General features: G+C 44.5%; 1 protein-coding gene across 1 annotated transcript; it reads left to right on the top strand.

Annotated features, from left to right (window-relative positions):
- The first annotated feature begins 1,789 nt into the window (after window positions 1-1,789).
- Window positions 1,790-23,440, top strand: si:dkey-117n7.5 (uncharacterized protein LOC559444 homolog). Its single transcript, XM_068052278.1, has 6 exons — window positions 1,790-1,859; window positions 2,184-2,267; window positions 7,006-7,131; window positions 13,438-13,503; window positions 15,559-15,729; window positions 18,136-23,440. Exons 1-6 carry the CDS (start codon window positions 1,790-1,792, stop codon window positions 18,159-18,161), a joined length of 543 nt encoding a protein of 180 aa, XP_067908379.1. The 3' UTR covers window positions 18,162-23,440.
- Window positions 23,441-26,414: the final 2,974 nt, after the last annotated feature.

Here is a 26,414-nt window from a genome sequence, read left to right on the forward strand (position 1 = left end):
CACGCCTGGTTTTTGGTCCATAATCCTGTAAGTTCCCCTTCTGCAAGTGTCTGTCCAACTCCCTTTTCAGGTAGAGAGTTCTAAGTCCCAACAACTCTCTGGATGAAAAAAACTTCTTGTCATCTCACCTCTAGATCTTTCGCCAATGATTTTAAATCTGTGAGCTCTGCTTATTGACCCAGTCGCCAGAGGGAAAAGCTTTTCTGTACTGTTCATCACAACCTTTCATCATCTTTTATTAGATCAGCTCTTAACCTTCTTTATTCCAAGGAGAACAGTCCTATCTCTTCCAGCCTCTCCTCATAACTGAGAAGGTTCATTGAACCAGAAAATGAGAGGAAATGGCAGATGTATGTAGGCAGGAAAGGAAGGAAAATAGGGCCGAGCATGTCCTCAGGATTTCGCAAACCACTTCACCACCAGTGAAAGATGTTTGAAGTGCATTCATTGTTATTTAGGCAGACGGTAGCCAATTGTGCACATCAAGAGCCCACACAAAGCATTTGACACAAATGACTAGTCAGTGAGGGTTTATTGAAGTTTATGTTGAGGGAGGAACATTAGACCGTGCACCAGGAGAATTCTATGCTCTTACAGGAACACAGGGACCAGGCAGGGATCTGTTAAGAACATCCAAAATCCAGGACTGGGCCCTGAACCCATGACCTTCTCAATCAGGCAAGTGTGTTACCAAGCGAACCAAACTGGCATGATGGGCTGAATTTTATGACAGTAGCTGAAGTCACTTCGCCCTGGCCGAAAGCAGGAGGCGAGCCTGCTTCAGCAGCGGCAGAACCCAGGGAGGCATATTCCCAATTAATTGGCTGCCGTCAAGCTTGTCATCCCTATTAAGGCCGACAGTCCATCCCCAGGAGCTGCCGGCCCAACCAGAGAGCCAGTGGCTCTGCAGCCTCAGCAGTGCCACCGTGAGTAGTGGCCATTGTTGGGGCTGCACCCGCAGGAAGAGGGTGCATTGGGTAAGTGGGGTCTGGGAATGCCAGGGCCAGGCAGGCAGGCCCCAGAGATTGTGGGTGGGGGTGTTGCTGACGGCAGGTGATACCCATTGCTGCAGGGGTGGCTCCTCTGTGGGCCATGGAGTACCCAAAAGGGAGGCCCCCAAACCCCCCCCCCCCAGAGCCTGCTGGGAGGTCACCACTGGATGGTCTCCCCACGTAGTGGTAGTCCACAACCCTCCCATCACTGGCGAAATGCCCGCAAGAGGCGGGAAGAGGCCCTTAATTGGACACTTAAGTGGCTCAGTTGGAATCCTAGCCAGTAGCACCTCTGCCAGCTTTCGCACTGCTGTCAAAGTGGCATGGCAGGAGGAAGATATCGGGTACGCTCCCTCAATGCCTTCCAGCGCCATTTTGCCTGCCTTCCCACCTTCCAGCCCGTTGCCAAGGGTTTGATGAACTTCTAGCTGATGAGACCGCCCCAAGCTTATCCTACGATTTAGGCCCAAAATTAGGACCACTTTCAGCTTTTCCTTCTTGGGTGCTTAAATATTCAGTCGAACCATTTGATTTATTTACATTAAACTAGCTGATCTCCCGTGGCATTGCTCACAGATATTGCAGTGTGTGGAGTGAGCACAGTTGTGTATATTTAGTTGCTAAGATGGGGCTCTGCTTAACTAAGCCACTGTTTGGGTAGACACTGCGAGCTAGTGTTCTAAATGGGAGCAATATGTTATGGGGTACTTTCTTGAAATTGGTTTTTGTGTACAAATTCCTGCCTGTTGCCCCTTGGGAGAGGTCAGGCTTTTCAAGTTGAGAAAACCCAGTTGGAGATGATTGTCTTTCTCCCCCACACGCCAAAGTGTGACAGACAAGAGCTGGAAGCTGAACTTCTATCTATATGTATATTGATCGATCAACAGATAGACCCAGAGACAGATACACAGATTCATAGATAGCACAATACATAGAGAAATAGATAGGTGGATTAATTCATTTTTCACTATCTTCAATTTTTTTCTTTAGGGCCCAGAATATTTGATGACATTCCCTAGACCTAAAACTTCAGCACAAATTGAAGCCTTCACTTTATAGCCCTGTCTGAGATGGAGCTGTTGGCGTGCTCAGTCTTGTCTTATCTTGCATCAAATACCACTCCCACCTTTGGTCACTGTGTGTTAATTATTGTTGTGTTGTCCGTCCTATGTTTGTCCTTGCTTCATCTAGGTCTCTCGTCACACTCACCATCTTATTCCCGTCAAATCCCTGTTCTAAAGATCTCACACGAGGAGGACTATGATGGTGCCAATGGTGAGTCCGTGCCACTTGTCTTGTCTCCGAAGTGGTATTTCTTCAGTTGGTATTTTTGATGAGCACTCTTTTTAAGATACAAATTATTACAAAAAATTACCGAGAATTTACAACACAGAAACAGGCCATTCGGCTAAAGTGGTCTATAGCCTCTCCCCACCTTACTTCATCTAACTCAATCAACATATCCTTCTATTCCTTTCTACCTCATGTGTTTATTTAGCTTCTTCTTAAAGGCAGCTATGCTGTTAAAGAAAACAAAATTCAACCATATGGATATATCTTCCTTTCCGTCATTAAGAATCGTAGGAGAGCCACAGGCCAGTATTTGAAAACATGTTAAGTGTTGATCTCCTGATAGATAAGTCAGACTCCTTGAACAGATTCTTCTTTAATTCATCCCAAGCTGTTGTTTGAGTTTTAACCTGAGGAACACTGTGTGTATTCCTAGTCATTTAATCAGAGGAAGAGTTGAGTAGAATTTCCATCATGGAGGATTTGCATTTATATAGTTCCTGTCACAGCCTCAGGGCATTCCAAATGCTTTACAGCCAATGAAGTACTTTTGAAGGGTAGTCACTGTTGTGATGTAGACAACATGACAGCCAATTTCTGCACATCAATCTCCCACAAAGAGCAACGCGATAATGACCAGATAAACCTGCTTTTAGTTGTTGGTTGAGCGACAAATATTGGCCATGACACCAGGAAGAACTCCCCGGCTCTTCTTCAGAATAATGCCATAAGATCGTGTGTGTTGACCTGAGACAGGCAGACCAAGCCTCAGATTAACATTTCATCTGAAAGACAGCACCTCTGACAGTGCAGCACTGGATAGCAGCCTAGATTATGTATAAGTGTCCAGAGTGGGGCATGAACTCATGGTCTCTGACTCAGAGGCAAGAGTTCTACCCACGGAGCCACAGTTGATTGCGCATGTTTCTCTTGCCACTGGATGGGCCTTCTGTCTCCAAGAATGGGGCCTTCGTGCTGTTCCTCGACAGCCTCCTGCCCATGAGTGGAAAGGAGAATAAGGCAGGGTGAACAATGCTGAATTTGATCCCCAATAAGTGTTAGAAAAGGAAGTTGAGGATGAAAATTGGGAACATTCTTTCCCATCTTATTAAAATGCCAACACAGTAGCTTGCACCTACTACAGGCTTGGTAACACAATGTGGGAAAGCCCAAGGAATGAATACAGAGACTCAAAGTAAAAGCTCACCACACCTTTTTCCCTATGTTTTACACCTCAGGAACGCTAATTCCAAGATCCACGGGGGATGAAAATCACCCTTGATATTAGTGAATCTGAGAAGGCACAAAGACTATATGTGCAAATGGCAGGCAAGAAATGATGATCTATCAAGATTTCCCCACAGTGCGGATATCTGGCACACTGTGACGAGACACTCCCTTACCACCCCCACATCCCCCTCTCCTATTCTGCTGGCAGAGGCAAAACAGCCAGGGTCAATCATTTTTTAATACTCTAGAAAATTCCTCCCTGACCCCTCAGGCAATCGAAATCAGTCCAAGAAACTACATGTACATTATCTGTTAATCCACTTTCCTTCTACATAATGTGATCTATGTCTCAGCCCAGCACCTGCCCAGCTCCATCATGAAGGCACACACAGGCTGTTCTCATTGGGGCAGCCTTCCAGTCAGAGCACGAGGGACCCGACATGGCAGGAAAGCACTAGATGATCAGGAATGGCCTGGATACTGCGGATTTTACAGTGAAATTGGACATTATGTTGATATCTGGTGTAGCAGCCCATAATATTTGCATGTATTACTCTGCAGTTACTGTGTCATATGAACACACATACGAATAGGCGAATTAGAAGCAGGAGTAGGCCACTCGGCCCTTCGAGCCTGCTCAGCCATTCAATAAGTTCATGGCTGAACTGATTACTCCACATTTCCACCTACCCCCGATAACCTTTCACCTCCTTGCTTATCAAGAATCTATCTACCTCTGCCTTAAAAATATTCAAAGACTCTGCTTCCACCACCTTTTGAGGAAGAGAATTCCAAAGACTCATGACCCTCTGAGAGAAATAATTTCTCCTCATCTCTGTCTTAAATGGGCGACCATTTAGTTTTAAACAGTGACCCCTAGTTCAAGATTCTCCCACAAGGGGAAACATCCTTTCCACATCCACCCTGTCAAGACCCCTCAGGATCTTATATGTTTCAATCAAGTGGCTTCTTACTCTTCTAAATTCCAGTGGATACAAGCCTCGCCTGTCCAATCTTTCCTCGTAAGACAACCCGCCCATTCCAGGTATTAGTCTAGTAAACCTTCTCTGAACTGCCTCCAATGCATTTACATCCTTCCTTAAATAAGGAGACCAGTACTGTACACAGTACTCCAGATGTGGTCTCACCAACGCCCTGTATAGCTGAAGCATAACCTCCCTACTTTCGTATTTAATTCCCCTCGCGATAAACGACAACATTCTATTCGCTTTCCTAATTACGTGCTGTACCTGCATACTAACCTTTTGCGATTCGTGCCCTAAGACACCCAGATCCCTCTGAATCTCAGAGCTCTGCAATCTCTCACCATTTAGATAATATGCTTCTTTTTTATTCTTCCTGCCAAAGTGGACAATTTCACACTTTTCCACATTATACTCCATTTGCCAGGTCTTTGCCCACTCACTTAACCTATCTATATCCCTTTGTAGCCTCCTTATGTCCTCTTCACAAGTTACTTTCCTACCTATCTTTGTGTCACCAGCAAATTTAGCAACCATACGTTCGGTCCCTTCATCTAAGTTATTTATATAAATTGTAAAAAGTTGAGGCCCCAGCACAGATCCCGATGGCACATCACTCGTTACATCTTGCCAACCAGAAAATGACCCATTTATGCCTACTGTTTGTTTACTGTTAGCTAGCCAGTCTTCTATCCATGACAATATGTTACCCCTACACCATGAGCTTTTATTTTCTGCAATAACCTTTGATGCGGCACCTAATCAAATGCTTGACACTGGGTGCCTAAAGAGTACAGACTCAGTGATTTCATTTCGAAAAATCGCGACAGGAATTAATAAGAGGCTAGTTTTTTTCCCCGGATTCATCTCTATAACATTTTCAGAATCATTGATGTAAACTTGGGTGGAAATTACAGTCGGCCTTGAATATCCAACATAGCAGTTTAATACCAGCCTGTGTCGAAATATGACAGAGGGGGATTTGGTGAGAGTGTGTTAAGTATTCATGCGAGCATGGCACTATTTGAAATTTCTGTCTGATTGTGTCATGGAATTCGCCTGCGAGTTTGTGTATGTATGTGTATGTGTATGAGACAGTCTCACATCGCTAGGCACTGACTAGGCATTGTGGGAGATGTGGAATCATTGCTTTGAGTCTTTCTGAAGTTGTCAGAGAGCTGATGGTCAGATTGAACCCAGAGTTACTTATTCCCCGCCCAGCGAGTGACGAGGAATCGACAGTATAACCCAGGTCCACGTTGCCTGGAGGAGGTGCCAGTCTCAAACTCCCACCCACAGTCCAACGAAACCTCAAATCACATCCTTAGAAAAATAGTTTGCTGAGTGTTAAATGGAACTTGTGATTGTGTTTAGTATTTCAGATAGATAGGCCCGGAATTTCCTCTGAGCTTCTCCTGTTCCACCGTCGTAACCTTTCCAGAAGTGCGCTGGAAATCCCATTTACACAGAGTTCCACCACATTTATAGCAAAGTTACAGCAGAGGAGTGGAAGCAGTCCTGCATGAAGCTGGACCACAATCTTCATTTCTACTTTTCTCATTGTTACTTTTCTCATCGTCTTTATACTTGCATGGCTTTCAACTAAACATTTACTTTTATATCACAAGACAGGTTTTGACTGATAATGTGCATAACAAAGTCAGTATTCAAGGTAAAGATCCCAACCCAACACCAAAGAATTATGTATGACATTAAGGTATCCAAATAGGGACACAGGAGTGTCGGTGTTGGGTGTACAGTCAAGTATCCCAGTACTGTACTGGAGTACATGCATAAAGTGTAAAGTCAAGAACCCCTTCCCCCCCAACCCGTCCACTCCCACCCAGCCCACTGATTTACCAGAATTGGCCAGTTGAGCTAATGTTGGCTGAAGCACACTACAGATGATAACCCACATCCTCCTATGTCATAGACAAAGGGAAAACTATCCACCCTGCCTCGAAGTAATCATTCACCATTATTGCAACAGCTTGTATTTATATAGCACCTCTGACACAGTAAAACTTCCTAAGGTGCTTCTTCACACGCCATGGGCCCGAGAAAGGACTATTAGGACATGACTAAACACTTGCTTGAAGAGGTAGGTTTTAAGCAGAGTCTTAAAGGAAGAGAGAGAGAGGTGGCGAGCTTAGGGCGTAGATGGCTGAAGGCAGTGATGCAGTGAAGGAAGTGGGGGATGTGCAGGGAGGCCAGAATTGGAGGAATGCAAAGTTCCTGGGGGATGGTAGGGCTGAAGAAAACTCATGCGAAGGAAACTCTGTCCAGCCAACATGAGCGATCAGTTGGTGTTGAAACTAATGATTTGATCTGCAGAATGAGTGGCCTCTATTTAAATGTAAATTAGTCTTCCCTTCAATTCTTAATGATGTTGGCCTGTCATTTCATGCCCACTATTTTAGTGTCTGACCCGTCGCCTTTGTCAATTGATGGCGTGTCATATGAATAAAGTGAGATTTTTTTCTTTGTTCTTGCTTTCAACAATTCTGAAGGGAAGGAACTGAGAGTGGTCGTAAATGGCAATGACCCAGACTACGAGCATTTCTATACCGTGGAAAGCTACAATGTACCGACAGAAGACTACGGACTGGAAGAGTTCCAAAGCTCAGAAATGATGCGTAAGTGTTCCTCAGCACCTTAGCAATTAACACTAGGTTTCCTCATCAGTGTTTCTGGAAGCTATGGCCACATCAGCCTGAAAGATTGAGTAGAATGAGCCTACATTGTCTGGAGTTTAGGAGAATGAGAGGTGATCTCATTGAAATGTATAAAATTCTTAGAGGGCTTGACAGAGTAGATGCTGAGAACTAATTTTCCCTTGGCTATGGAGTCTAGAACTAGGAGTTATAAGACTGAATTTTCACTTTGAGGGGTGTGAAACAAGGCCAGCACTGTTTCTGGGACCCGCCCCCGCCCCCAGGGGGGAACAGTCACTCTTTGGGATTTTGACTAGGGCGCCCTCTTAATTGGCATGGAGATAGGTTTCCTGTCCAATTAGGAGGCCTTCCAGCTTCAGAGAAGCAGCCGGCTGCAGCATGGTAAGTAACTGAGAGGGCGCTTCAACATAAAGGTGCCCTCTCAGCAACTTGTTAAAAATTCTGGTGAAAAAGCAGCCAAGCCACCACTGTGGTCGGGTGGAATCTCTCGACAGGGTGGCCTTTAGCTGCACCTCCTCCCAGGCAGGCAGGGAGGGCCTGCAGGACTGCCTGGAGCACTGGCACCCTAGCCTGCTGCTCGCCTCCAGGCAGTTGAACTGCACAACATCAGGTTGGGAAACCGGAGGCCGGCTGGAAAATCCCAGTCAGTCTTCATTACCTACCTTTAGCAAGGCTGTTAATGAGCTTGATTGACTAACTGCTTCATGATCCGGCATGGGAAGGTGGTACACTTCCCAGTGCCAGTATTTCCAGGCCCCGTCCACCTCCATTCCTGACCTCGGCGGGGCCCGAAAATCCTATCTGTAGTCTCAGGATAAGGGGACTGAGATGAGGAGAAGCTCCTTCCCTCAGCAGGTTGTAAATCACTGGAATTTTCTACCCCGGAGTCGGGGGTGGTTAGGGGGGTTGTGGACAACGAGTCGATGAATATGTTCAAGACATAGATCAATAAATTTTTGGGCACGAGGGAAATCAAGGGATGTGAGGTTAGGGCAGGAAAGTGGAGTTGAGGTAGAAGATTAGCCATGAGGGGTCGTGTGGACCTAGTCCTGCTCCTGTTTCTTATGTTCTTGCTCTTATGTGTAGTATATTGAACAAGAAGGGTATTTCTCATGTGTGCTGCTTTATGCACTGAATAAGTTTTTTTACTGGTCACTGTCAGTAGCGATTGCTCAATAGGAAATTTCACAGAAACCCAAATGGTTCCCACATTGGATTGTTGGTTTCTCTTTAACATGTAGGTATCATTAGTTTTTTTTTGGCTTGTAATTTTAGAAGAAGTGGTGCCAGATATCAGAAGCTGAATAGGGTCAGACCTAGCTTTAATTTTGCATGGGAGACCTCCACAGATAAAGTAAAGCAATTCGAGAATAGTACCCAGATGTTGTGGGAGGTGAAGAAAAGTGCCTGAACTTTGAAACTTTCCTTGGAAAGCGTTGAGTGCAACTCTGTTTTTCCAGACAGCTGTAATACAAATTCTCTGCCCCAAAAGGCTGTGGATGCTGAGGGACAATTAGAGCTTTCAAGACTGAGATTCAGTTCAACAATTGCAGATCATAACGCAGCGAGTGGTTAGGATCTGGAAGACAGTGCCTTAGAGTGTGGTGGAGACAGTTTCAAAAGGGAATTGGATAGGCACCTGAAGAGAAACAAATTGCAGGACTACGGGGAAATGACGGGAGAGTGGGACTAGCTGAGTTGCTCTTGCAGAGAGCTGGCACAGACACGACAGGGTGAATGGCCTGTGCTGTAACTGTTCTATAATTCTATAACCACTGTTCCCATTTTTACAACAGCAGCTGCCGGCAATGATTCTGCTTTTCCCATTTACCCCTCCTCCACACCCATCTTCTTTTGTTTCTTAACTTGTCCCGTTACCCATCCCTTTGGCCTTGCACCACCATCTCTTTTGTCATTAAATCACTCCTGCCTTCCACCCAATCATAAACCTTTCCTGTTGTTCTTTCCTTCCCTCTCCCTTCTCTTCCCTGCCTCGGCATTTGCTTAAAAGCTATTAAGTCTCTAACATCTCCCACTTGAGTATTGCCGAAAATAGAGACATGGTGTCAAAGCTTTTCATCTTGCACTCATCAGGACAATCTGAAAGAATACCAATATAAGGGAAAACAACAACTTATACTGTATGAGAAGAGAGTGCTGATTGGTTGGCAAGTGAACTCTGATTGGCAGAGGTGTTGCCATGGAGAATGCACCAGTTTATGGTGACTGACAGTTAATTGCCAAGCTTTGTTTGAAATTTAAACTAGGCAGCTTGACTCTGGTCAAGGTAATGCCTTTTAGCTGAAACAGGCGCAATGTTTGTACATGTTCTTTCTGTCTGCAAAGAACAGGGCCCTGTGTATTAATATATGTAGCTTCCAGTACGCGCAAATGCGCCACACTGCGAGCCCTACTGACAATCTTAAATTGGTTGTCAGCGTAATTCTTAGCACACTGAGGATTATTTAACAAATTTTGTCCAATTGCGGAGTCACATCTAATGTTGGACACTGTGTTTTGAGTTTTGCAAGCACGGGCTGGTTGGGTACGGCCTGTACCTTGCCCGTTGCAAATAGCAGAAGGGACATGTTGTCTGATATGATCGGCCAGTCTTTGGGATATACGGCCTATATACCTAGCATCACTGGTCAATACACACGTTGGGATTCTTACAGTTCCATGTGCTATAGGATTGGCCTTATCGACAACCTTGTAAATAGGGCCCGAGCCATTTGTTCACCGTGCAAGCTTGATACGGAAATAGGGAGAATCAAAGACATCCTGCGTGACAATGGCTACCCTGATCAGATCATTTCTCGCTGGATACTGCGCAGACTTATAAACGGGCCTAAGGCTGTCATTTACAGCCCTGAAAAGTGCCCAGACAATTTAAGATTGTCAGTAGGGCTCGCAGTGTGGCACATTTGCGCATACTGGAAGCTACATACTGGCGCTGTTCTTTGCAGAAAGAAATGTACAAACATTGCGCCTGTTTCAGCTAAATAAAATAAATGACCGCCATTCACTGGTTCATTGGTCAAGGCATTGCCTTGACCAATCAGAGTCAAGCTGCCTTGTTTAAATTTCAAACAAAGCTTGGCATTTATTTACCAGTCACCATAAACTGGTGCATTCTCCATGGCAATGCCTCTGCCAATCAGAGTTCACTTGCCAACCAATCAGCACTCTCTTCTCATACAGTATAAGTTGTTGTTTTCCCCTACATTGGTTATTCTTGCAGATTGTCCTGATGAGTGCAAGACGAAAAGCTTTGACCACATGTCTCTATTTTCAGCAATTTTCCACTTCTAATGCAAGGTCATCGACCTGAGAAATAACCCTGTTTGTCTCTCCACAGTTGCTGCCTGACCTGCTGAGCATTTCCAGAATTTTCTGTTTTTATTTCAGATTTCCAGCGTCCCCAGTATTTTGCATTTGTATCTGAGAGTGATAGATTTCTGTTTTGTTTTATTTGGTCACAGGATGTGAGTGTCACTGGCAAGGTCAACATTTATTGCCCATCCCTAATTGCTCTTGAGAAGGTGGTGGGTTGATAAGGGTATGAAGGGAATTTAGCAAAGGCGATAAATGGAGTTGAGGTATAGATCAGCCATGATCTAATTGAATGGTGGAGGAAGCTCAAGGGTCTGAATGGTCTACTCCTGTTCCTATGCACTTAAAACGAATCCTCCCTCCAGTCAGCCACTATGCCCAGTACTCTCTCATTTCTACAGGGCAATACTTTTCAGAAAGTAGTGTTTCTGAAACTGCCCAAAAAGGCAGCAGATGCTGAAGGAAAAGTATAGTATCTAAACAAATGCATCTATGGCCTGAATGATGCTTCCAGGGTGTGGTATGTTTTGGTGAGATCTGTTTTGCTGAAAATAGGTTGTGTTCAACTAAAAGCAGATCCTGCATTGTTTTATTGGTATCATAAAGGAAAACATTCAGGCACTTTCATGATGCATGTTGATGATTTCTTATGGGGTGATACTGCAGAATTTGAGAAATATGTTATTAATAAGATTAGGGTAGAATTTAAAATTGGAAGTCTTGTGGGCTTTTAAATATATTGATTTAGATATAAAGCAGAGTAGGTCTGAAACAACTTTAAATAGTGTCACTGCCATCCTGGTTAATGGTGCTCAGTGATAAGCTGATGTTATACCAAAAGAAGAGGCAGAGCAATTGTGAAGCAATAGATTTCCTCGGCATATGTGCCACTGCTATGTTGGGGGGAGAGGGATCCATCTAATCTTTGTTTGATGCTTATCCCTGATGACCCACAGCAGGCATGCAAGGAATCATGCCCTCAAGCCTGCAGCCTAACACTAGGGTTGCCAGCTTCGGTTGAATGTATTCCTGGAGGTTTCATCACATGACACCCACCATTGGTCACCTGACACATCCCTCCTTGCAGTGCCCCGCCTTCCCGTGCCAATTGGAAAGCGGACTGGATGATTCTTGACTGTCAGTCCAACAGCATTTCCACCCCCTCCATCTCCAATTATTTTAATAACTAATAAACAGATGTGTTCAAAGAGAATGAAAACAAATTTTTTAATGCTTCCATGATTTTCACCATGGTTTTTGCTTGTAGCAGTTTCCTGGAGGTTAATTTTCAGTTCCTCGAGACTCCAGGCCAATCCTGTATTGAACTTGTATTGATCACACATAGGAACAGGAGTAGGCCATTTAGCCCCTCCAACCTGATCCACCATTCAATGAGATCAAGGCACTTGGAGTACTGTGACCTATTTTGATCTCCATATTATAAAAATGATATAGAGGCATTGAAAAAGGTGCAGAAAAGGTGACAGCAGAACTGAAAGGTCATACTGAACAGGACAGGCTGAACAGATTGGGGATCTTTCCTGCAGAGAAGTGAAGGCTGAGGGGTGACCTGATAGAGGTCTTTAAGATAATTTTTTTTTAATGCATTCACGGGATGTGGGCATCGCTGGCCAGGCCAGCATTTATTGCCCATCCCTAATTGCCCTTGAGAAGGTGGTGGTGAGCTGCCTTCTTGAACCGCTGCAGTCCATGTGGGGTAGGTACACCCACAGTGCTGTTAGGAAGGGAGTTCCAGGATTTTGACCCAGCGACAGTGAAGGAACGGCGATATAGTTCCAAGTCAGGGTGGTGTGTGACTTGGAGGGGAACTTGCAGGTGGTGGTGTTCCCATGTATTTGCTGCCCTTGTCCTTCTAGTTGGTAGAGGTCGCGGGTTTGGAAGGTGCTGTCGAAGGAGCCTTGGTGCGTTGCTGCAGTGCATCTTGTAGATGGTACACACTGCTGCCACTGTGCGTCGGTGGTGGAGGGAGTGAATGTTTGTAGATGGGGTGCCAATCAAGCGGGCCGCTTTGTCCTGGATGGTGTCGAGCTTCTTGAGTGTTGTTGGAACTGCACCCATCCAGGCAAGTGGAGAGTATTCCATCACACTCCTGACTTGTGCCATGTAGATTGTGGACGGGCTTTGGGGAGTCAGGAGGTGAGTTACTCGCCTCAGGATTCCTAGCCTCTGACCTGCTCTTGTAGCCACGGTATTTATATGGCTACTCCAGTTCAGTTTTCGGTCAATGGTAGCCCCTAGGGTGTTGATAGTGGGGGATTCAGCGATGGTAATGCCTTTGAATGGGCAAGGGGAGATGGTTAGATTCTCTTTTGTTGGAGATGGTCATTGCCCGGCACTTGTGTGGCGCGAATGTTACTTGCCACTTATCAGCCCAAGCCTGGATATTGTCCAGGTCTTGCTGCATTTCTACACAGACTGCTTCAGTATCTGAGGAGTTGCGAATGGTGCTGAACATTGTGCAAGGATTTGATAGGGCAGACACAGAAAAAACGTTTCCATTTGTGGGGGAGTCCAAAACTAGAGGCCACAAATATAAGATAGTCACCAATAAATCCAACATGGAATTCAAGAGCAACTTCCTTACCCAGAGAGTGGTTAGAATGTGGACCTCGCTACCATATGGAGTAGTTGAGGTGAATTGTATAGATGCATTTAAAGGGAAGTTATTAAGTACATAATGGAGAAAGGAATAGAAGGGATTGTGGATAGAGTGAGATGAAGTAGAGTGGGAAGCTTGTCTGGAGAATAAATGCAGACATGGACCAGTTGGGCCAAGTGGCTTGTTTCTGTGCTGTAGACTTGTACCTACCTACAGTGGTGTCAGCAATGGGTCCTTCACTAAAACGGTTTGAAATGCTGAGCATGCAGCTTCCACTAAAGGGACCACTGACTTGGTTTGCCTTCCACCGACAGGCGATAAAGTAGACACCACAACTGCACCACAACAGGAAAGATATAGAAGAGAAGTCTCCGACCAAGGTAGGAACCTTGTGCTCCTGGTTACTCTTCACATGTGAGCCCAGCAACTGAGAGCCAGCAGTCTCTAGGTTTGGGGTTTGAGTGGGTCGGGGGTGAGGTGGGGGGGGGACTTGGGTGCATCACAGCCAGGCCTGATCCTCTTCACAGCTCAGCTCAATCCTCTTCATGCCCATCAGTCGTGTTTGCCAGCAGGGGTCATGGGACAATAATGGAACATACAAGCTCATCTGTTCCTTCCCCTGATCCAAGGTCAATAGTCACACTCCGCAAGGCCAACCTCGTAGATACCAGGCCAAGGGCCAGGAATTGAGCCTGAGACCGTTTCTGATCTGGAGGGCTGAGGGCCAGACCAAGTGGTTCATTTACCCCCAAGACAACTTTTAGGCTGTAGGTACACTATTATAGCTGAGATCCACGATAGAATGCCTGTTTTTTTAATTCTTGATCTGCAGTCTGGCTTCAGGAGATGTGCAACATCTGACAATTTCTGTTCACCTTTTTATGCCCCAGCAATCACCTAACCACTGCTTGATGTCTCGCAGAAGCAAGGGAACTCTTCAAAGTTTCTACTCTGTGGGACATTTTTCACCATTTGCATTTGCTTTTCCATCTATTTTGACTGCTTCCAATCTGAAGTCCATCATCCCTTTGGCCTGAGGAGACAGGGTGATCGGAAGTGTAGCCGCCATTGGAGATAACTGGTCAGGAAGGAGGAGTGTTCTCAGGGGCTCTTCCGCTTGTGCTCTATCCAGTGCCCTGTGTAGTATTGCAGGACACGCTGTGCTAAAACCTAGATAGATGAAATAAAAGACGCCAGACTCAGCTGTTGCTAGGTGGCTGAAGTAACATTGCCCTTTTCATATGAGACTTAACAAACAAGGCAAAATTGGCAGTGAACGATGAAGGACAGAGCTTGCATTTCTATAGCGCCTCTCATGACCTCAGGACATCGCAGAGTGCTTTATATCCAATGAAGTATGGTGGAGTCATGGTTACAATGTAGAGAAATCCGGCAGCCACTTGGTGCACAGCAAGATCCCTCAAACAGCAATGAGATGAAAGACCAGCTTGTTTTTTAAGTTGTCTCAATAGCTAGGCCCAGCTGGTAGCACTGCCACGTCTGAGTCAGAAAGTATTGGGGTCAAGCCCCACCCTAGGGCATTATTCCACAATCTAGGCTAACACTCTGAGGGAGCACTGCACTCTTGGAGGTGCCAGTCTTTGACTGAGAAACTAAACCGGTTCCGTCTGACAATTTAAGTAGAAGGTCCCGTGAAGTTCTCAAATATTGGGAAGACTGAAGATCTATTGGAAGCTGTCCCAGTATCCTAGCCAAGATCACCATAAAGAGATGATTGGTTGCCTATTTCATTGGGGCTCGTGGAGAAAATGGCTGCTGGGTTTACTGACATAACAACAGTCTCTGCACTTCAAAGTAAATGGGTTGAAAACTGAGTTGGGTTCAGTAAATGTCACTCAAGTAACTGATGTGGGGAAATAGAAATTCTACGGTGCAGGAGCGGCTGCAAGGTGAAAGGCATAACATTAATTACAGCCAATCAAGTCCGTACCTGGACAAGGACCTGACTCTTGACTGATGGTGAAATATTCCTTTCTGTCCAGCGACTATCTGTCAACCTGATCAACACCAATACTACGTTCTTCCTCGGTAGCAGCTTGCATTTATCTGGCACTTCCCTTGAGCAGGGGCAGGGATCGGCGACAGGGACAAAGTAGAGTATGCAAGGACGCTGAAGGTGCAACTGGAAGAGATAAATTGTTACACTTTGAAGGGAGTGAGGGGGATGCGAGGAGGGAGAGTGGTGGGGGGGCAATGAGGGGGGGACAGAGAGAGGGGGAGGACACAGTGGTGGGGAGAGAGAGTGTGGTGAGGAGAGAGGGAGGGACGGGGAGAGAGAGGGGGGAGGATAGGAAGAGAAAGGGGGACAGAGTAAGTGGGGGAAGAGAGAGTTTTGGAAGTGGCTGTTCTATATAAAAAAAAAACTCAAATGTTATCTTTTCCTCTAACTACTTGCCATCCTTTGGATTGAGCAGACCCCTGCCTGTTGCCCCTGGATGAGGGAACCTGCTCCAAGTACACACTGCGTTGGTACTACCACAGAAAGACTGGCAAATGCCGACCCTTCATCTACAGCGGCTGCAGCGGCAACACAAACCGGTTCCAGACACAGGAGGACTGTGAGCAGACGTGCAAGAACAACAAAGGTACTGACAGACTTCCTGCAAGGAAAACTCTGGTTCTTTAACCAACCATCTTACTGTGTCTTTTCTTCATATCCCCTCAATCCCTTACTAATCAATGATCTACAACCTTATAATTACTACTGGGTAACAGTCCCTTATTTTAACCACAACCAAAATATTCAAACACTTCTGGAGGGGTGGGGAGCGGGGGATTTCTGATGGGGTAAACTCACTTATCTGTCATAATTTTTGACAGAAGTTAATAGGCCGAGTGGGGCAACCCAAGTGGAAATTCACCCCTTTTATTTTTACATTGTTTTATCGTTGACCAAATACTGACTTTATTTAGCATCTCTCTCATCCCCTCACCCCCATCCCCAAAGATCCATTATATGTGTTTGAGTCAAAATGAATGGCATCACCTTTGTGCTACTGACTAAGAAGGTTGTAGAATCTAAGTGCAGTACTGAGGGGGAGCTACATTGTTAGAGACGATACCATTGGCATGTAGAAGATTAAATACATAAGACTTGTATTTATGTAGCACCTTTCACAATCTCAGGAAATGCCAGGGTGCTTTACAACCAATGAAATACTTTTGAAGTTTAGTCCCTTTTGTAGTATGGAAAATGCAGCAGCCAATTAGCAAGCTGCTATAACTAGCAGTGCAATAAATAACCAGATAGTCTGATTATTGATGTTGCTTGAGAGATAAATATTGGCCAGGACACCAGGGAGAACTCCCTGCTCTACTTCGAAATAGTGCCATGGAATCCTTTACCTCCATTTCGGAGGGGAGATGTGGCCTCGGTTTAATGTCTTGTCCGAAATACCGCACCTCCAACAATGCAGCACTCCCCCAGTACTGCACTGGGAGTGTCAGCCTAGATTTGGTACTCAACTCTCTGAACTGGGACTTGAACCCACAATTTTCTGAGACGAGAGTGCTACCCATGGAGCCACGGCTGACACATCATTAAACTGTGATCACATCTGCCTGTTCCAGTGGTTCTGGTGGATAACAAATAGCAGGGGCCTCTCCAGTGACCTGGCTAACATTCCTCCCTCAGCCAATACTGCCAAAATCAAATTAACTGGTCACTCACTTGCTTGGTATTTGTGAGATTTTGCTATGTGCGTAATTGTCTCTGTTTCAAGAACAAGAGTCATTACCTGTCAATGTATATCGAGCACTTTTAGATATTTCTGAGAGCCATGATAAGTTGCAATATAATTCAAGTTCGTCTCTTCATTTCATTCTTTCTCTATTATTTAGGACTACTCTGTACATAACGCAAATATGAACTAGCCTGCTTGTTAAACAAAGAGAACAGCATTGGTCAAATGTGAGGAGCTTGACGTGTAGGCAGCTGGCATCAATTGATAACTTTAAGGCTGAAGTTGCCAGTATTAATTTTTGACATTACGTGACTTTGACATCAAGCAGAGGTAGCATATTGCAGCATATCTAATGCTAGCAATGTTGGCAATCATTCACCTTGTCTGCTTTGCTATCTCCATTCCTGACCTCAAGCTAGTTATTCATTGGAGTTGCCAGAGCAGAGTCGCATTAATGTTCCTGGTGCAACTCATACGGTGTTCAAATATCCTGAGACCTGTGGAAAGCCAACTCTGTTTCAATTTTTGTCTAGGCAAAAGCACAATTAAAATGTAATAAACCTCTCTCAAGTCTTGAGTTTAGAAGGATCTGATTTGTCCTTCCCACGCCCTTCCCCACATTTGCCTGTTGCCACTGACTCCTGCTGGAGATAGGTTCCTCTTTGAGCCCCTTTGGCACCTTGTAAGGGTGGAGAGACCCAACATTTTAAATAAAAGTACCAGTGAGTTGTTATGATTTGAAAGGCGGTTGAAAGGCAGATTCAATAGTGCCATTCAAAAGGGAACTGGATATATGTTTGAAAAGGAAAAATTTGCAGGGCTATGAGGGAAGAGCACGTGAGTGGGACTAATCAGATAGCTCTTTCAAAGAGCCAGCACAAGCATGATGGGCTGAATTACCGCATTCTGTACTCTATGATTCTATGGGTGTGCCTAGACAGTGAATGTCAGCAAGCTCTTTAGCCCTATGGGCCACCGTAATTGACTCCAATCCCGTCCTTTCAAAACATTTACCAGAGGAGTCATAGGATAGCCAATGGGAGTGGGATGCCTGATTGATTTTGCCCACCCCCCCTCCAACCTTAGGCCAGGGAAATTGTAGCACCCTCAACAACTTTATCACAGACTGGGATTGAACCTGGGGCCCACTATCTTGGGTGATTTTTTTTCCCAGGCGCTGCTTTGACCCATGAGGCCGTTGAGCTCACCTATTTTGTCAAACGACACAGGACTTCACATCACGGAGAAGCTTAATGGTTTTAAAAAATGGCAAATTACCAAACCAAATTTTTTTTTTTGTCTTGACAGAACCAACCAAGGAAGAAGGAAGCTGAATGAAACAGCGAGAGAAGTCGGAAAGATGTAAATTTTAATCTTGAGGACTGGGCAAGAAGCGAGGTTGGGGGGGGAGGAGTGCGTCTGAGGGGGATCCTTTTTGTAATTATTGAGCTTGACGTGATAATATGCAATGGTTAAAAAAAAAATGGTGCTATATATTTTTTCAGAGTTTCCAATTAAGATGAAGTCTTTATGAATGGTTATTGAACAAACAAATCAAAAAGCTGTTTTGATGGTAGTGCGTCAGTTTTCAAATTCCGCTCTGCATCATCAGCAGGACGGTTATCACCATGGTAATAGCTTACAGTCATACTAACTGTGTGAAGTCCTCGGTGATAATTTTGGTTATTGTGTCCTCTCTAGTAGAGAGCCTTCAAATGTTTACATCTTTTCCATAATGTGTCAGTTGCAAATCCACCTCCAACCCACCTACGTCCAGGCAATTAGGCCACACCTTGGGTTAAACAATGACCTTTCACCTCTGCAACCTGCGCCCTGTCTTAGTGACCAATGGGATGAAGGTCACCTACATGTTCTGGCTCCTGTACTGGGAAAGAACGTACAACATAAAACTGCCCCTTAGTTAGGCAGAGAGAAGCCAGTACAGGAAATGGAAAAATGAGACCGGCCCATCCAAGATCAAAGCACTTTGTTAGGCCAATGTAGACTGAGCTTTAGTCTGTGTAGAAGTGTTCCATCCCCCAGCACTAAACATTGATGAGCGCAAACTTCATTAAAAGTCTCTCTCTGTATGCTACACTTCTTTGCAATAAACCTTTAAGGTTGCCCATGGGACTTTACAGATCCTCCTAGGTTTCGCTGCCATAAATGGAGGTTGATTATGTGAAGCCGTGTGTACCCTTAGTTCAGCTTTAAGCTGGACAGTTGTTATCTACAGGACTGTTCCATGATTTTTGCATGGGGAAGCAGGAAGTAGTCTCAATCTGTTTACCTTCCCCACATCTGCCCCTGTATTTTAACCCTCGGCTTCAGACTGGATCAGATTGGGGGAAAGCACCACAGCTCTTTCTGTGGCTGGGGACAAGGTCACAGAGATTCTGATCCCATCATTGCTTTTTACGCTCGTTTAGTACAGCCACAGACAAGGTGCGGTGTAGGAAGACCCAACCAGAGGAAGGGAAGAAATGATTAAAATAGAGGGTGTGTCTAATGAATATTACAGCATGCTAGTGGATTAGGTCAGTCATTCTTTAAAATTATTATTTATTCCAAATATTATTTGGAATTATTGCAGAATGGGAGGATCCCTTTTTAAAAACTAATTACAAATAATTTCAATGAATAACATAAAATAATCACGTGTGCCCGTGCTTAGAATGTGCTAGTTATCTGCAACACTGGGGTAACAGGTGAATTATACAACTTCCCACTTCGCCTATTTTTCACAAGGATTAGATACTGTCCAGAGGTTTTTTTTTGATACCTAGTTAGAGTTGGTTTTAATTGATGTCCAATGATGATTTAGTTACTAATCAAAGAGCACCTCGTCCTTTGAAATATTTTCTTAAAGTCTCCCCCAAAAGGCCCGATAGACCAGAAGAGTCAAAACTCTGATCACCGTTCTGTCTTGAGTTAGCTAACTTCAGCCTGGATTAGAGTAAAGTTGATGTGGTTTCCTTCAGTGCGCCTGGGCAGAGGGACTTTGAGAAGGGTGATCATACATGGTCGCATTTTTGTGTCTCCAGCCAAACAGCATCCCCAGATCAGTCCCCAATTCATGAAACTCATCCCTGAATGAATACCCTTCCTATTAACAGCCATGCTGGTTCAAATCAGGAGCCATGTGACTCTGAGCTGCCCTGTGGTCAGCCAGCAACATACATGAGGCATGTGCGGCAGGGAGAGTTCCAATTGGTGGGAGGATTGTCAATCTCCTGTTTTCAACCAGTAGTAGGGGTGGGCTCAGGGAATTTAATTTATGCAGAGATCGTACTCTGTGGCCGCATTCCCCGCCCCCAAAATTCTCAAATCGTACACTGTTTTCTGTGAAATTTGAGCGAAGGGAAAACTGCTGCAGAGCCAAAATGTCCGAGTGGTGGGGGTCGCAGGTAACCAAATCAGTGAGCAGCGGCTGGAGCCAGGACGTCCCGGGAGCCGGATCAGGGTGCCCTCCGTGGCATGGGATGGTGTGGGCGAACATCGGGTTATGTATTCCCAGATTTGGTTTAGGAAATACAGTCACCCTAGCGTTTAGGGAAGGGGAAATCAAGGCTAGCCATCCCTACTGGAAAATGCACGCAGATGGACATCAGATTAGAACAGGGTCAAGCTCCTCTGTAACGCCTCTCTGAAGTTAAACAGGCTGATGACATTCGCTGTCCAGAATTAAATGATGAACACTTGTGTGGCTCCCTGGGTCCTGGGAACTGTATCTATCTACAGCAGCAAGCAGAGTCTTCAGGAGGGGAAATATGCAACAGGAGAACAATTCAGACTAATACTGATGCTTATTCAACAACAACTTGTATTTATATGGCACTATTAACATAGTAAAACATCCTAAGGTGTTTCACGGCAGCACTATCAAACAAAACTTGAGACTGAGCCAAATAAGGAGATATGAGGATAGATTTGGTCAGATAGATTTTAAGGAGCGTTTTAAAAGCAGAGGGAGGGGCGGAGATTTTTACAGAAGGAATTCCAGAGCTTAGATCCATTTTCTATCACACATTGTGTTGTAGGATTTGTCACACCCACTGCCGTTACTAACGGTTATCTGCATTGCACACTGCCAGTGTTGTCGCAAAGGCTACTTGCCCGAGAGTGCTGTACAAATGAAAGAAAAAGAAATAGAACTGGAATAGTCAGCTCCTGCTGACTGGCACGGATGCGATGGGCCAAATGGGCCCCCTCCTGCTAGTGTTACAACACGTTGAGAAAGGTGTCTAGGGGTCCCTCCTAGCCTTCACCTAGTCTTACCGTAACAGGGATTAATTTTAAACCAGCACAAACAGGCTTTCTTAGGTTTAAAGAAGAAAAGTTAAAATTTATTAAACTTAACCTTAAACTCTAATTCGGTTAACGCCTACGGATACACGATGCACCCAAGCTTGCATGCATATGCGATACATGCAAATAGAGACAGAAAAGAACAGAAGAAAAATAAAGTGTAAAAGTTTGAGGCAATATCTGAAGAGTTTATGTTGCAGTTCTTCGAGCTCACTGTAGAGTCCTTGATTGTAGGTAGGTCTTGCTTTTCGTTGGGGCCCAGTATTCTTCTTAAACCTTGTTCACTGTAGGAGACTTTTCTCTCTTGGGGTTCATGTGTCTTCAGTGGATTCAGAGGCTTGTGAGAAAGAGATGGGAGCAGACAGGAGAGATCTTCTCAGTCCAGGAGCAAACAGACACATACTGTTCAAACTGTTTGTACAATTCAGATAAAAACCCAGGTTGCCAAGCAGGTTAGTCATGTGACTAACTGGTCTCTGGAATGCTCCTCTTACACACAATACCTGGTGATCAAGTTCCATTATGGTTTGAATGTGCCAGGGAATGATCCTTTGCCCTTCCAATCACCATCTGTTAATATGCAAATATCTTTTCCAGCCATGGCTGTTCTGTTCAACAAGTCCTTTCTTCACTCCAGTAAAATCAATGCTCGTGACAAAATTAATGTGCCTCATTCTTGGCAGGTGGGGGCCTAGCATGACACTAGTTTGAGAGATCGACACTCAGAATTGATACGGCACAGCGCACTCCCTCCGCAATAATGGTCACTTTGAACCACATTACCGCTGCTTTCTTTCTTTAGTCATAATAAGGGTTTCACCTTAATAGGCACGCGAGCACTATGAAAGAGCTCCAGTATTAACGATTCTGTGGAGGATGAGAAAGATAGGGCTGGGTATGTTGTGTAGTTTTTTTTAACAATTATAATAAATATAGCTTTCAACCACTCTACTGAAGCTATCAGGGAAAACACTTGGTGCTATAATCATGATCTAGCTTAATGTAGAGGCTTCTTACACACCAACATCACATTTCCAAATTATTTATTGTGCAATGATGAAAACTCTTGCAAGATATGAAGGAAAATGTCACCAAGGACAATGCTGGCCATTCTTTCAAACCTTTAATCTGGTACATGTCCCCTTGCGCACAACACCAGTATTATTAAAGGAAGACTGACTGAATGGCACGGATATTTGATTTCCCCCCCCCCCAAAAAAACAAATTAAAAAGCCCTGGGAATAATTACGTCAAACGGGATGTTCAGCCAATTGTAGCAGAATGGCACAAGCCCATCCTTAAATTGGCACCAATTTGCTCTCTCTAAACAGGATTACACTCACTGCTGAAGAGTTCCTTTCTTCATAACCATCCCTCCATCTCTCCTTTTCCGTCTTTCTTCGTATATTTATCTAGCTGGCAATGGAAAATTACTTGGTTTTGTTTTGTCTTTTGTACCTTCCCTTGGAGGGAGCAGTGTGAAGTCATGGCAGGATTTGCAGGCCGGTTAACAGTCTGACAGAGTGGCATTATTATTGTTTTCGTATCTTTGCACTCTTCCCTTGGAGGACAGTAAAGCCATGGAAGGATTCGAAGGCTGATTAACAGTCTGACAGAGTGGTGTGGTTGTTAGGTGGCTCTCCCTGCTGGTCATGCTGCAGCTGGGAAGGCAATTTGCAGCTACACACATCCCTAAAACCTGTGCCCCATCACTCGGCAGGTTGTTGGTAATCTAAGTCGAGTACTAACTTTCTTTGCCACTCAGATCCTGCCTATCCATTACCAGAGTGGATGTTAGCCAGAATAGGATTGGGTTTGGCTGTGATGCCAAGGAACAGATATATTCACTGTCTAGGATCAGGAGTGTAGGCCGTTCAGCTCCTGCGCTGCCATTCAGTTAGGTCTGTATCTCAACTCCATTTACTATAAATCATGACTTAGTTGGCCAGTAAGGTTGGACTGAATTTTCCCAACATCGTTGGGACCTCGGCATCGGGACCATTTCCAGGTCCTGATCAGAGGTACGCCAACAAGGGACATCTTCCAGGAGTCTGCCAGTTAAGAGTCCATTAAATTGCATCTGCCGTGTGCCTGTCCATTTTACCAATCTATAAAATTTGAAATGATTGTTCTGTAACTAAATAGAAATGAAATAATAAAACAGTTCAGTATTAGAAGGACTATTAACACCAAGCAATCTCATTACAGGGGAAAGATTTATTTACCTGCACTGCTGTTTTGAGGTAAAATTATGTAATAGTTTGTTTGCATTCATGTGTCACAGAGAAATAAATTTTATACATCATACTCGATCTGAATTTACGTATTTAAATACTGTGTTTCAATTGGATATTCTAAAATAGTTTTCCAATTACGCTTTTTTTTGTGATCATGTTTTAACATTTTGTCCCATTTCCCCACACTTCATTCGACTGCACAGCGCCAGTAATGAGACTTCAAAGTAATTAATTGGCTGTGAAGGACTTTGGCTTGTCCTGGATGCCATCGGTATGGGGCTTATTTAGATGCCATCTCCCCCCTGAATGGGCAGGGTTTGGAATTGGCAGTGTGGAGAAATCAAGGGTACTACTGTGCCACCTACATAAGGCGAATATGATGTTCGGATTAGCATGGGGGAGAGGCGGTGGGTTGGGTTTTGTACTGTCCTTGTATACACGTGAGACTTTAATGTTAACCCTTTAGGACCCAAGCCTCTGATCACCCCAGCAAAATATTGATGATTACTAATCAGCTTGGTGTGTCTCATGGTTGAGTAAGTACATTGCACCCGGGATGCTGAGGGCCAGGAATTTCCGAGGGGTGGAAGATTGCCAGAAATTCCATTCACGTGACGCAAATGGAGTTCCCGCTGGAATGACAGTGGCTGATCGGAAGAATCCACAAAGAAATTCCTAGCGCGTAGGTGTTACCAGTTTTATTGAACCGTTAGCCTGAAGGCATCAGAACCCAGCAGTCCGATTACTGCTTTGTCCATCATCTACTGCACCCCCCCCGCCCCACAGCGCATAATAGACTTGAGCAGGGAAGTGATTTGAAAATATGCACCATTCGTTGAAATAATTAAAACGTTCTACATTATTGTCAGTTGACCATCAACAGGGAAGGATGTCCCCCATTGGAATACTCTCAGAGATGCAGTAGTTCCTATGGAGGGTTAAGGGGAAGGGGAATGTTCTAAGAAAAAGGCCAAGATGAGGTTGGATGGAGGTATATTCTACTGAGTTTTGCTTGAATGCATTTGAGGGGGGTCAGAGGGTATCTGTAAATAACTTTCGCTCAGGAAATTAAACTGTTGATGCAGAGTTCATTGGTGAGAGGATACATTGGTCTGTGCAAAGAATAAGATAGGCTAAATGGCCCTACTTCTTATTCAGGCTCTAAATCATTGGACTTTCCCTTCAAGCAAATTAATTATCCAGGCCATCGCTTAAAGCTCTCATGCTAGTGACCTGTACAGTTTTTCCCATCTGGTAGGTTTATGGTTGGGAAGAGTGTTCATCAGACAGATAGTTGGAAGTATTCCTTCTGATAGAGGGTGACCAACAGCTAGAACAGGCTGCTAAGGCCAAGGAACATTGAACATGGAGATGTTTGCAGGTAGTAATGTGCTGTCCTAGTGTTTGCTGAAAGGTGCTTCTGTCCCATTAGCCTATGTACAACACATCTGGATGTGCTTCACATCGAAAGTGATGAACACATCTGGGGGTGGCTTGGGTTCGGACCTGGGCAGTAGTGCTTGTGTTATTAGCAAGTGAAGCCTATCTACATAACATAGTCTTGTCATTCTAATGGCTTAGGTTTTCAAACTGTTTGATGTACAAAATTATTGGGACGTGTTTTATTTCATTGTGAATTCTGCTCCCATAATGGGCTTGAGCGTGGAAGTGATTTGAAAATATGCACCATTCGTTGAAATAATTAAAACGTTCTGCATTATTGTCAGTCAGTCATCAACGGGGAAGGATGTCCCGCTTTGGAATACTCTGAGAGATGCAGTAGTTCCTGTGGAGGGTAGGGGGGAAGGGGAATGTTCCAAGAACAAGGCCAAGATCAGGTTGGATGGAGGTATAATCTGCTGATTTTTTTATCCTCTGGGTCACTCTTCTAACCTCTCAGGCAAACATTGACAGGGCACAAGAAAAAGCCTGTACATTGATAGGTAATGTGATCCTTTTCTCTCATCTGGTTCCTTCCTCCATCCCCCTTTCTCCCTTTTGCAATCTTTCTTTTCTTTATTTACTGACACTCCAACACTCTTTATTCCTCTATTCTTCCCTCTCCTGCTTTTGTAAAGCTCCAAATAACCCCATCTGACACGCACTACCTCCGTCCTCACCGTGTTGAAATCTAAACTGATCCAACTTGCCAATATTCTAAATTACACGCTCTCAAGAACCAATAGTGATGGGACTCCTCCCTTCCCATGGTCCTTCCTTCTGTCCCAGCCCTTCACTATTAAACATAAGCTTGATGCCGTCTACACTCCTACCTGATTTACCCTATCCTCTCTCTTAATCCCTTTCAGACCTCAGCCATATCCTATGCTGTGGTCCTTGGCTATTGATTCGGTTAATTCAGGCACCTCAATGAAATCTCAAAAGACTAAAATCCTTACTCTCAAGTGGCCTTTTCAGGACAACAATCTATGAAATTAACTGAATAAGTGAGCATTTCCAAAAGGGAATTCTTTCGGACTGAAGAATTGCACAGTAATCCTTTGCTTTTTTGGAAAGCAGATAGTCTTCCTTTAATATTGTCAGTCTCCAGAAATGTTCGCTGGTTTCTGTTTGCTTACTAAGTATATGTATATATTATATAAATATATATTATAAATGTCACCCCAAACTTGAGAAATTAAAGACTGCATACTTCTATAAGTAAAAGTGTCCAATGCTCTCTTACTTTTTTCAAAATGTGTCTTTTCTTTCTGAAAGGAAGCAAACATTTACCTTTCTGTTTCTCCAGGTGATCTTTTGTCAGTGAATTCAAAATTCAAACAATTAATTCTTGGAATGTGGGTGTTTCTGGCAAAGCCGGCATTTATTGTCCATCACTAAATGCTCATGAGAGGTTTGGTGGCGGGCTGCCTTTTTCTTGATTCACAACAGTCTGTGTGCTCCTACAGTACTGTTCGATTGGGAGGTTTGTGATTTTGACCCATTACTTTATTCCCCTTGCGAGAGGTAACCAAGCTTTGATGCTACAATGGCTCTAGAACAGGGGTCTGCAACTTGCAGCTCCCGAGCTTCATGCGACTC

The sequence above is a fragment of the Heterodontus francisci genome, chromosome 19, assembly GCF_036365525.1.
Source record: "Heterodontus francisci isolate sHetFra1 chromosome 19, sHetFra1.hap1, whole genome shotgun sequence".
Taxonomy (NCBI): domain Eukaryota; kingdom Metazoa; phylum Chordata; class Chondrichthyes; order Heterodontiformes; family Heterodontidae; genus Heterodontus; species Heterodontus francisci.

What these genes read in the sequence shown, in the direction of transcription:
- si:dkey-117n7.5 (XM_068052278.1), top strand. Translation starts at nt 1,790, where the DNA reads ATGATTGTCTTTCTCCCCCACACGCCAAAGTGTGACAGACAAGAGCTG. An exon ending in AAGAGAAGTCTCCGACCAAG is followed by an intron (nt 13,504 to 15,558) that starts GTAGGAACCTTG and finishes TGGATTGAGCAG; the next exon opens with ACCCCTGCCTGTTGCCCCTG. An exon ending in GACGTGCAAGAACAACAAAG is followed by an intron (nt 15,730 to 18,135) that starts GTACTGACAGAC and finishes TTGTCTTGACAG; the next exon opens with AACCAACCAAGGAAGAAGGA.